We start from the raw sequence: 11493 nt of genomic DNA, 5'->3' as shown, positions 1-11493 counted from the left end.
TGGGGTTGGGGGGGGGGGGGGGGAGTGTGTGTGGGGTTGGGGGGGGGGGGGAGTGTGTGTGGGGTTGGGGGGGGGGGACTGTGTGTGGGGTTGGGGGGGGACTGTGTGTGGGGTTGGGGGGGACTGTGTGTGGGGTTGGGGGGGGAGTGTGTGGGGTTGGTGGGAGTGTGTGGGGTTGGTGGGAGTGTGTGGGGTTGGGGGGGGTGTGTGGGGGGGGGGGGTGTGGGGTTGGGGGGTGGTGGTGGGGTTGGGGGGTGGTGGTGGTGTTGGGGGGGGGTGGTGTTGGGGGGAGTGGTGTTGGGGGGGAGTGGTGTTGGGGGGAGTGGTGTTGGGGGGGAGTGGTGTTGGGGGGGAGTGGTGTTGGGGGGGAGTGGTGTTGGGGGGGTGGTGTTGGGGGGGTGGTGTTGGGGGGGGTGTGGTGGTGTTGGGGGGTGTGGTGGTGTTGGGGGGGGTGGTGGTGTTGGGGGGGGGTGGTGGTGCTGGGGGGGGGGTGGTGGTGTTGGGGGGGGGTGGTGGTGTTGGGGGGGGGGGGTGGTGGTGTTGGGGGGTGGGTGGTGGTGTTGGGGGGGGGGTGGTGGTGTTGGGGGGGTGGTGGTGTTGGGGGGGTGGTGGTGTTGGGGGGGGGTGGTGTTGGGGGGTGGTGGTGTTGGGGGGTGGTGGTGTTGGGGGGTGGTGGTGTTGGGGGGTGGTGGTGTTGGGGGGGGTGGTGGTGTTGGGGGGGGTGGTGGTGTTGGGGGGGGTGGTGGTGTTGGGGGGGGTGGTGGTGTTGGGGGGGTGGTGGTGTTGGGGGGGGGGGTGGTGGGGGGTGTGTGTGTGTGTTGGGGGGGGTTGTGTGTGTGTTGGGGGGGGGGTTGTGTGTGTGTTGGGGGGGTTGTGTGTGTGTGTTGGGGGGGTTGTCTGTGTGTTGGGGGGGGTTGTCTGTGTGTTGGGGGGGTTGTCTGTGTGTTGGGGGGGTTGTCTGTGTGTTGGGGGGGTTGTGTGTGTGTGTTGGGGGGGTTGTGGTGGTGTTGGGGGGGGTGGTGTTGGGGGGTGGTGGTGGTGTTGGGGGGGTGGTGGTGTTGGGGGGGGTGGTGTTGGGGGTGTATGGTGGTGGGGGGGGTGGTGTTGGGGGGGTGTGGTGGTGTTGGGGGGGGGGGTGGTGTTGGGGGGGGTGGTGTTGGGGGGGGTGGTGTTGGGGGTGGTGGTGGTGGTGGGGGGTGTGGTGGTGGTGGGGGGTGTGGTGGTGGTGGGGGGGGTGTGTGTTGGGGGGGTGTTGGGGGGGTTGTGTGTGTGTTGGGGGGGTTGTGTGTGTGTTGGGGGGGCTGTGTGTGTGTTGGGGGGGTTGTGTGTGTGTTGGGGGGGTTGTGTGTGTGTTGGGGGGGTTGTGTGTGTGTTGGGGGGGTTGTGTGTGTGTTGGGGGGGTTGTGTGTGTGTTGGGGGGGTTGTGTGTGTGTTGGGGGGGTTGTGTGTGTGTTGGGGGGGTTGTGTGTGTGTTGGGTGGGTTGTGTGTGTGTTGGGGGGGGTTGTGTGTGTGTTGGGGGGGTTGTGTGTGTGTTGGGGGAGGCTGTGTGTGTGTTGGGGGAGGCTGTGTGTGTGTTGGGGGGCTGGGTGAGGTGTTTGGGGGGGGGTGTTGGGGGGCGGTGTTGGGGGGGGGGGGGGGGGGAGTGTGTGTTGGGGGGGGTGTGTTGGGGGGGGGTGTTGGGGGGGGGTGTTGGGGGGGGGTGTTGGGGGGGGGTGTTGGGGGGGGGTGTGTGTTGGGGGGTGTGGGGGGAGGGGGAGTGTGTGTGTTGGGGGGGGGGGGAGTGTGTGTGGGGTTGGGGGGGGGGAAGTGTGTGTGGGGTTGGGTGGGGAGGGAAGTGTGTGTGGGGTTGGGGGGGGACTGTGTGTTGGGTTGGGGGGGGGGGGGGGGAGTGTGTGGGGTTGGGGGGAGTGTGTGGGGTTGGGGGGAGTGTGTGGGGTTGGGGGGAGTGTGTGGGGTTGGGGGGAGTGTGTGGGGTTGGGGGGAGTGTGTGGGGTTGGGGGGAGTGTGTGGGGTTGGGGGGAGTGTGTGGGGTTGGGGGGAGTGTGTGGGGTTGGGGGGAGTGTGTGGGGTTGGGGGGAGTGTGTGGGGTTGGGGGGAGTGTGTGGGGTTGGGGGGGTGTGTGGGGGGGGGGGTGTGGGGTTGGGGGTGGTGGTGGTGTTGGGGGGGGTGGTGTTGGGGGGAGTGGTGTTGGGGGGGTGTGGTGTTGGGGGGGTGGTGTTGGGGGGGTGGTGTTGGTGGGGGTGTGGTGGTGTTGGGGGGGTGTGGTGGTGTTGGGGGGGGTGTGGTGGTGTTGGGGGGGTGTGGTGGTGTTGGGGGGGGTTGGTGGTGTTGGGGGGGGTTGGTGGTGTTGGGGGGGGGTTGGTGGTGTTGGGGGGGGTTGGTGGTGTTGGGGGGGGTTGGTGGTGTTGGGGGGGGGTTGGTGGTGTTGGGGGGGTTGGTGGTGTTGGGGGGGTTGGTGGTGTTGGGGGGGGTTGGTGGTGTTGGGGGGGGTGGTGGTGTTGGGGGAGGGGGTTGGTGGTGTTGTTGGGGGGGGGTGGTGGTGTTGGGGGGGGTGGTGTTGGGGGGGGGTGGTGTTGGGGGGGGGTGGTGTTGGGGGGGGTGGTGGTGGGGGGTGTGTGTGTGTGTTGGGGGGGGTTGTGTGTGTGTTGGGGGGGGGTTGTGTGTGTGTGTTTTGCGGTTGTGTGTGTGTGTTGGGGGGGTTGTCTGTGTGTTGGGGGGGTTGTCTGTGTGTTGGGGGGGTTGTGTGTGTTGGGGGGGTTGTGTGTGTGTGTTGGGGGGGTTGTGTGTGTGTTGGGGGGGTTGTGTGTGTGTTGGGGGGGTTGTGTGTGTGTTGGGGGGGTTGTGGTGGTGTTGGGGGGGTTGTGGTGTTGGGGGGTGGTGGTGGTGTTGGGGGGGTGGTGGTGGTGTTGGGGGGGTGGTGGTGTTGGGGGGGGTGGTGTTGGGTGTGTGTGGTGGTGGGGGGGGGGGTGTTGGGGGAGTGTGGTGGTGTTGGGGGGGTGTGGTGGTGTTGGGGGGGTGTGGTGGTGATGGGGGGGTGTGGTGGTGTTGGGGGGGTGTGGTGGTGTTGGGGGGGTGTGGTGGTGTTGGGGGGGTGTGGTGGTGGTGGGGGGTGTGGTGGTGGTGGGGGGGGGTGTGTGTGTTGGGGGGGTGTTGGGGGGGTTGTGTGTGTGTTGGGGGGGTTGTGTGTGTGTTGGGGGGTTGTGTGTGTGTTGGGGGGGTTGTGTGTGTGTTGGGGGGGTTGTGTGTGTGTTGGGGGGGGTTGTGTGTGTGTTGGGGGGGGGTTGTGTGTGTGTTGGGGAGGCGGTGTGTGTGTTGGGGGAGGCTGTGTGTGTGTTGGGGGGCTGGGTGGGGTGTTTGGGGGGGGTGTTGGGGGGCGGTGTTGGGGGGGTGCGGTGTTGGGGGGCGGTGTTGGGGGGGGGGGGTGTGTTGGGGGGGGGTGTTGGGGGGGGTGTGTGTGGGGGGGGGGTGTTGGGTGTGTGTGTTTGTTGGGGGGTGTGGGGGAGGGGGAGTGTGTGTGTTGGGGGGGGGAAGAGTGTGTGTGTTGGGGGGGGTTGTGTGTGTGTTGGGGGGGTTGTGTGTGTGATGGGGGGGTTGTGTGTGTGTTGGGTGGGTTGTGTGTGTGTTGGGGGGGGGTTGTGTGTGTGTTGGGGGGGGTTGTGTGTGTTGGGGGGAGGTTGTGTGTGTGTTGGGGGGGTTGTGTGTGTGTTGGGGGGTTGTGTGTGTGTTGAAGGGGGGTTGTGTGTGTTGGGGGGGGTTGTGTGTGGGTTGGGGGGTTGTGTGTGTGTTGGGGGAGGCTGTGTGTGTGTGTTGGGGGGCTGGGTGGGGTGTTGGGGTGGTGGGGTGTTGGGGTGGTGGGGTGGTGGGGTGGTGGGGTGGTGGGGGGGGGGGGGGGGGGGAGTGTGTGTGTTGGGGGGGGTGTTGGGGGGGTGTGTGTTGGGTGTGTGTGTGTGTGTTGGGGGTGTGTGGGGGGGGGGAGTGTGTGTGTGTTGGGGGGGGGAGTGTGTGTGTTGGGGGGGGGGGGGGAGTGTGTGTGTTGGGGGGGTGTGTGTTGGGGGGGTTGTGAGCGTGTTGGGGGGGGTTGTGTGCGTGTTGGGGGGGGGGGGGTTGTGTGCGTGTTGGGGGGGGTTGTGTGCGTGTTGGGGGGGGTTGTGTGCGTGTTGGGGGGGGTTGTGTGCGTGTTGGGGGGGGTTGTGTGCGTGTTGGGGGGGTTGTGTGCGTGTTGGGGGGGTTGTGTGCGTGTTGGGGGGGTTGTGTGCGTGTTGGGGGGGTTGTGTGCGTGTTGGGGGGGTTGTGTGCGTGTTGGGGGGGTTGTGTGTGTGTTGGGGGGGTTGTGTGTGTGTTGGGGGGGTTGTGTGTGTGTTGGGGGGGTTGTTTGTGTGTTGGGGAGGGGGTTGTGTGTGTTGGGGGGGGGGTTGTGTGTGTTGGGGGGGGGTTGTGTGTGTGTTGGGGGGGGTTGTGTGTGTGTTGGGGGGGGTTGTGTGTGTGTTGGGGGGGGGTTGTGTGTGTTGGGGGGAGGTTGTGTGTGTGTTGGGGGGCTGTATGTGTGTTGGGGGGGTTGTGTGTGTGTTGGGGGGGGTTGTGTGTGGGTTGGGGGGGGGGGGAGGAGTGTGTGTGTTGGGGGGGGCAGTGTGTGTGCTGGGGGTCGGGGAGTGTGTGTGGGGTTGGGGGGGAGAAGTGTGTGTGGGGTTGGGGGGGACTGTGTGTGGGGTTGGGGGGGGCAGTGTGTGGGGTTGGGGGGGGGGGTTGGGTGGTGGTGGTGTTGGGGGGGTTGGTGGTGGTGGTGTGGTGGTGGTGGGGGGGTGTGGTGTTGGGGGGGTGGTGTTGGGGGGGTGTGGTGGTGTTGGGGGGGGTGTGGGGGGGGGGGGTGGGTGGTGGTGTTGGGGGGTGTGGTGGTGTTGGGGGGGTGTGGTGGTGTTGGGGGGGTGTGGTGGTGGTGGGGGGTGTGGTGGTGGTGGGGGGTGTGGTGGTGGTGGGGGTGTGTGGTGGGGGGGGGTGTGGTGGTGGTGGGGTGTGTGTGTGTGTGTTGGGGGGGGAAGTGTGTGTGGGGTTGGGGGGGGGGGGGGGGAGTGTGTGGGGGGTTGGGGGGGGGGGGAGTGTGTGTGGGGTTGGGGGGGGGGGGAAGTGTGTGTGGGGTTGGGGTGGGAGTGTGTGTGGGGTTGGGGTGGGGGGGAGTGTGTGTGGGGTTGGGGTGGGGGGGGGGGGGGGAGTGTGTGTGGGGTTGGGGGGGGGGGGGAGTGTGTGTGGGGTGGGGGGGGGGGAGTGTGTGTGGGGTTGGGGGGGGGGGGGGGGAGTGTGTGTGGGGTTGGGGGGGGGGGTGTGGGGGGTTGGGGGGGGGGGGGGAGTGTGGGGGGTTGGGGGGGGGGGGGGGAGTGTGGGGGGTTGGGGGGGGAGTGTGTGGGGTTGGGGGGGGGGGGGGGGGAGTGTGTGTGGGGTTGGGGGGGGGAGTGTGTGTGGGGTTGGGGGTTGGGGGGGGGGGGAGTGTGTGTGGGGTTGGGGGGGGAAGTGTGTGTGGGGTTGGGGGGGGAAGTGTGTGTGGGGTTGGGGGGGATGTGTGTGTGGGGTTGGGGGGGAGTGTGTGTGGGGTTGGGGGGGAAGTGTGTGTGGGTGTGGGGGGGGAAGTGTGTGTGGGGTGGGGGGGGAAGTGTGTGTGGGGTTGGGGGGGAGTGTGTGTGGGGTTGGGGGGGGGGGGAAGTGTGTGTGGGGTTGGGGGGGGAGGGTGTGTGGGGGTTGGGGGGGGGAGTGTGTGTGGGGTTGGGGGGGGGGAAGTGTGTGTGGGGTTGGGGGGGGGGGAGTGTGTGTGGGGTTGGGGGGGGGGGGGGGGGTGTGTGTGGGGGGGGGGGGGGGGTGTGTGTGTGGGGGGGGGGGGGTGTGGTGTGGGGTGGGGGGGGGGGGGTGTGTGGGGGGTTGGGGGGGGGGGGGGGGGGGTGTGTGGGGGGTTTGGGGGGGGGGGGTTTGGGGGGGGGGGGGGGTGTGGGGGTTTGGGGGGGGGGGGGGGGGTGTGGGGGTTTGGGGGGGGGGGGGGGGGGAGTGTGGGGTTTGGGGGGGGGGGGAGTGTGGGGTTGGGGGGGGGGGGGGGTGTGGGGTTTGGGGGGGGGGGGGGAGTGTGGGGTTGGGGGGGGGGGTGTGGGGTTTGGGGGGGGGGGGGGGGGGGGGGAGTGTGGGGGTTTGGGGGGGGGGGGGGGGGGGAGTGTGGGGTTTGGGGGGGGGGGGGTGTGGGGGTTGGGGGGGGGAGTGTGGGGGGGGGTTGGGGGGGGGGGTGTGGGGGGGGGTTGGGGGGGGGGGGGGTGTGGGGGGGTGGGGGGGGGGGTGTGTGGGGGGTGGGGGGGGGGTGTGTGGGGGGGTGGGGGGGGGGTGTGTGGGGGGGTGGGGGGGGAGTGTGTGGGGGGGTTGGGGGGGGGGGTGTGTGGGGGGTTGGGGGGGGGGGGGGTGTGGGGGGGGGGGTGTGTGGGGGGGTTGGGGGGGGGGGAGTGTGTGGGGGGTTGGGGGGGGGGGACTGTGTGTGCGGTTGGGAGGGGTGTGTGTGGGGTTGGGGGTGGGAGGGGTGTGTGTGGGGTTGGGGGGGGAGGGGTGTGTGTGGGGTTGGGGGGGGGGGGTGTGGTTGGGGGGGGGTGTGGTTGGGGGGGGGTGGGGCTGGGGGGAGTGTGGGGTTGGGGGGGGGGGGGGGGGGGGAGTGTGGGGTTGGGGGGGGGGGGGGGGAGTGGGGTTGGGGGGGGGGGGGGGGGGGAGTGTGTGTGGGGTTGGGGGGGGGGGAGTGTGTGTGGGGTTGGGGGGGGTGCGTGTGGGGTGGGGGGGGGGGGGAGTGTGTGTGGGGGGGGGGGGGGGGGAGTGCGTGTGGGGTGGGAGTGCGTGTGGGGTGGGGGGGGTGCATGTGGGGGGGGGAGTGCGTGTGGGGCTGGGGGGGGGGGGGGAGTGTGTGTGTGTGTGGGTGGGGGGGTTGGGGGGGTAGTGTGTGTGTGGGCGGGGGTAGAGTGTGTGTGTGGGGGGGGGTAGAGTGTGTGTGTGGGGCGGGGTAGTGTGTGTGTGGGGGGGGTAGTGTGTGTGTGTGGGGGGTGGGGGGGTATTGTGTGCGTGTGGGGTGGGGGGGGAGTGCGTGTGGGGTTTGGGGGGGGGGGAAGTGTGTGTGTGTGTGTGTGTGGGTGGGGTAGTGTGTGTGTGTGGGGGGGGGGGTTGGGGGGGTGGGGGGGTAGTGTGTGCGTGGGGGGGGGGGTTGGGGGGGTGGGGGGGTAGTGTGTGCGTGGGGGGGGGGTTGGGGGGTAGTGTGTGTGTGTGGGGTGGGTGGGGGGGGGGGGGGAGTGCGTGTGGGGTGGGGGGGGAGTGTGTGTGTGTGGGGGGGGGGTTGGGGGGGGTAGTGTGTGTGTGTGGGGTGGGGGGGGGGAGTGTGTGTGTGGGGGTTGGGGGGGGGGGGGGAGTGTGTGTGTGTGGGGGTTGGGGGGGTAGTGTGTGTGTGGGGTGTGGGGTGGGTGGGGGTGTGTGTGGGGGTTGGGGGGGGAGTGTGTGTGTGTGTGTGTGTGTGTGGGGGGGGGGGGGGGTAGTGTGTGTGGGGGGGGGGGGGGTTGGGGGGGGGAGTGTGTGTGTGTGTGTGTGTGGGGGGGGGGGGGGGGGGGGGGTAGTCCGCGGTTTTATCCGCGGAGCCGCTGTGACCCGGCGGCCCGATGCCGAGCGGGACGGGGATCGCCTCTTCCCCGGGCGGGGAGCGGATGGTCACCGTGTCCAGGCCGCGGGACGGGGATCGCCTCTTCCCCGGGCGGGGAGCGGATGGTCACCGTGTCCAGGCCGCGGGACTGACGCGCCGGCCACCCGAACCCCGCTGACTTACATCACTCTCCGCGCCATCTCTCTGCCTCCGGCCGGACTCGGGCTCGGCCTCACTGCCGCCCCCGACAGCGGAGCCTGCCGGCACCAGGGCGCATCGCATTTCCAACGGCAAAAAAGTGAACCCCGTTCTCTCGTTGTTCCTTTTCTATTTATTTTTGTTCCAGCAGCATTTAAACACACTCAGTAAAGTTTTGACATGTTTAATGGCACAGTTCAAAGTCCTTGAATATGTGGTCACCTCCTAAATCCATGCCCATCTTCCTGGGATCGTTTTATTTGGGGGAGTCAGCCCCAACTTTAATAAGCAGTTAGCAGAAATGGTGGAATACAACCTTGAGTTGTACTCTGAGGTCGGGATTTTCAAAGATCGGATGGCGACCCGCAGATGGTTCGCAGGCGGGTGTCGGGTCGGTCGCAGAGCAATTGGTTGTGAGACATGATTTTCCACTCACAAAGCCATGCTGACAGTCCCTAATCAGTCTTTGCCTCTCTAAATGCCTGTAGATCCTGTCTCTCAGAATACCTTCCAGCAATTTACCCACCACAGGCGTTAGGCTCACCGGTCTGTAGTTCCCAGGCTTTTCCCTGCGGCCCTTCTTGAACAAAGGCACAACATTTGCTACCCTCCAATCTTCAGGCACCTCACCTGTGGATGTTGACTGATTTGTTATGCTCTAGGTGTAGCATAAGCGGCTTCCTTGTGGCGCACTTGACAAAGGAAGGTTCAGACGTGGAGATAACTTCAACACGTTTATTAAACTATTTACACTTCTATCACTCGGGTTCGACACTACTGCTAACCCTACTATAGCTACCCACACTGACTAACCAATTGCTGCAATCCACATGGTGGGAGTGATATTGAATCAACCCTGTGTCTCTACTCACTGACTGTCTCCACTGGAAAGAGGCAGATCATGTGTGTGGTGTCCTTTATATATGGGTTGATGTAATGCCCTCCTGTGGTCGTGTCACCTCTGTTTGTATCGTGAATGTCCATTGGTTGTGTCCTATCTATTGATTGAGCGTGTGTGTGTGTGATGTCCCTGGTGCTCCCTCTAGTGTCTAGCTAGCCTACATGTATTTACATTGATGCACATCACCACATCGACGATTCACACATCTCTGCTAGGGGACCCGCAATTTCCTCCCAAGCCTCACACAACTGCCTGAGATACATTTCATCAGGGGATTTATCTACCTTGATGCGCTTTAAAACTTTCTCAAGACATCACACCCCTCCGTCTCTGTTTATATGTACATTCCTCAAGACATCACTATTTATTTTCCCAAGTTCCCTAACATCCATGCCTTTCTCAAAAGTAAATACTGATGAGAAATATTCATTTATGATCTCACCCATCTCTTGTGGATCCGCATATAGATGAACTTGTAGATCCTTAAGAAGCCCTACTCACTCCCTCATTATTCTTTTGCCCTTTATGTATTTGTAGAAGCTCTTTGGATTCTCCTTTGCCTTATCTGCCAAAGCAATCTCATGTCCCCTTTTTGTCCTCCTGATTTCTCTCTACTTCGACAACCTCTATACTTTTGAAGGAATCCACTTGATCCCAGCTGCCTCTCTGCATGTCATATGCCATCTTTTTGACCAGGGCCTCACTATCCCGAGTCATCCAGGGTTTCCTACTTCTACCAGCCTTGCCCATCACTCTAAAAGGAATGTGCTTACCCTGAATCCTGATTAACACTCTTTTGAAAGCCTCCCACTTACTAGCCGTCCCTTTGCCTGCCAACAGACTCCCCCAATCACCATCAAAATTGGCCTTGCCCCAATTTAGAATTTTAACTTTTGGGCCAGACCTATCATTCTCCATAGCTATCTTAAAACTAATGGAATTATGGTCACTGGTCCCAAAGTGATCCCTCACTAAAACTTCTGTCACCTGCCCTTACTTACTTCCCAAGAGGAGGTCAAGTTATGCACCCTCTCTAGTCAGGCCATCCACATATTGAATGTGAAATTCCTCCTGAATACACTCAACAAATTCCTCTCCATCCAAGCCCCTAATGCTATGACTGTCCCAGTCAATGTTGGGAAAGTTAAAGTCCCCAACTATTATCACCCTATTTTTCTTGCAGCTATCTGTAAATTCCTTACATATTTGCTCCTCAGTTTCCCGCTGACTATTTGGGGGCCTGTAGTGCAATCCTATCAAAGTGATCTCTCCCTTCTTATTTTTCAGTTGTACCCATACAGACTCAGCGGGCGAACCCTCGGATATATCCCCTCTAAGTACTGCCGTGGTATTCTCCCTAATCAAAAAACAACTCCTCCTCCTCTCTTACCTCCTGTTCAATCTTTCCTCTAGCATCTGTACCCCAGAACATTGAGCTGCCAGTCCTGCCCCTCCCTTAGCCATGTTTCAGTAATAGCTATAATATCCCAGTCCCATGTACCCATCCATGCCCTGAGTTCATCTGCCTTGCCCGTTAGGCCTCTTGCATTGAAATAAATGCAGTTTAATCTAGACTTCCCTTGCTCTCTGCCCTTGTTTCTCAAATCATCTGTCCGTTGATGTTTTGTGCACTCTCCCTGCGTTTTATTTTTTATAGCCTTACTGGAGTCAATCACTGAATTCTCCATAGTCTCTGTACTGTGGGCCTTTTTGATTTTTGACTTTGGTTTCTCTGCCTTTCACTTTTCCCCTTGCTGCCTTTTGTTTCTGTCCCCACTTTAATTTCTGCACGAATTCCTGCATCGGTTCCCATCCCTCTGCCACATTAGTTTAACCCTCACCAACAGCACTAGCAAACCGCCCCCACCCCCCCGGCCAGGACATCGGTTCCAGTCCTGCCCAGGTGCAGACAGTCCTGTTTGTACAGGTCCCACCTCCCCAGAACCGGTTCCAATGTCCCAGGAATTTGAATCCCTCCCTCTTGCACCATCTCTCAAGCCACGTATTCATCTTATCTATCCTGACATTCCTACTCTGACTAGCACGTGGCAATCGTAGCAATCCTGAGATTACTACCATTGAGATCCTACTAGAAGAGCAGGCAGAAAGAGGACTCAGAGAAAGTAACCATCACTTAGAAGAGTGGGTGAAAAGAGGACCCAGAGACAGTAACCATCACTTAGAAGAGTGGGCAGATAGAGAACCCGGAGACAGTAACCAGCACCTAGAAGAGTGGGCAGAAAGAGGACCTGGAGATAGTAACTGCCACCTAGAAGAGTGGGCAGAAAGAGGACCTGGAGATAGTAACTGCCACCTAGAAGAGTGGGCAGATAGGGGACCCGGAGACAGTAACTGCCACCTAGAAGAGTGGGCAGAAAGAGTGTCTTGTAGCCAACATCTCCATGAAGCAGTCTGGGAACCTGCTGATTTGTAAGTAGGAACTGGTGAATATCTATTCTATCGTTTGATAGTATAATTAGAATACAGATGAGGTCTTCTTCCAGAGTCAGCATCTGGCATAGAAAAAGATCCTTAATGTTATCAATATTCTCAAACTTAGAAGTAGCAAGGGCATCTGAGGGCAGGACAGCTTGGCCACATGACATGCTTCTCCTGTTCTATACGGGAAGCCAGGGGCGCTTGCAGTGTCTAAGATGAACATGTGTGCACAAAGTGTCTCCAGCTGCAGCTACTGGAAATCGTGTATTGGCGCTGGAGCTGGGAGGCTGGGATTTTTGTGGGTAGCACTTTTAGAGAGGT

General features: G+C 62.6%; 1 protein-coding gene across 2 annotated transcripts in view; it reads right to left on the bottom strand.

The window, feature by feature from the left end:
- mrpl23 (mitochondrial ribosomal protein L23) overlaps positions 1-8705 on the bottom strand; it is a 65359-nt gene extending 56654 nt beyond the window's left edge. Inside the window, exon 1 of one of the 2 annotated variants that reach the window (XM_072518921.1) lies at positions 8463-8705. In XM_072518921.1, coding sequence (XP_072375022.1) covers positions 8463-8503 — 41 coding nt within the window. In that variant the 5' untranslated portion in view covers positions 8504-8705. The other variant, XM_072518922.1, reaches the window with a different exon arrangement.
- Positions 8706-11493: the final 2788 nt, after the last annotated feature.

This window comes from Scyliorhinus torazame, chromosome 10, assembly GCF_047496885.1.
Source record: "Scyliorhinus torazame isolate Kashiwa2021f chromosome 10, sScyTor2.1, whole genome shotgun sequence".
NCBI classification, from domain to species: Eukaryota; Metazoa; Chordata; class Chondrichthyes; order Carcharhiniformes; family Scyliorhinidae; genus Scyliorhinus; species Scyliorhinus torazame.
This window is presented reverse-complemented; position numbering and strand designations above follow the sequence as displayed.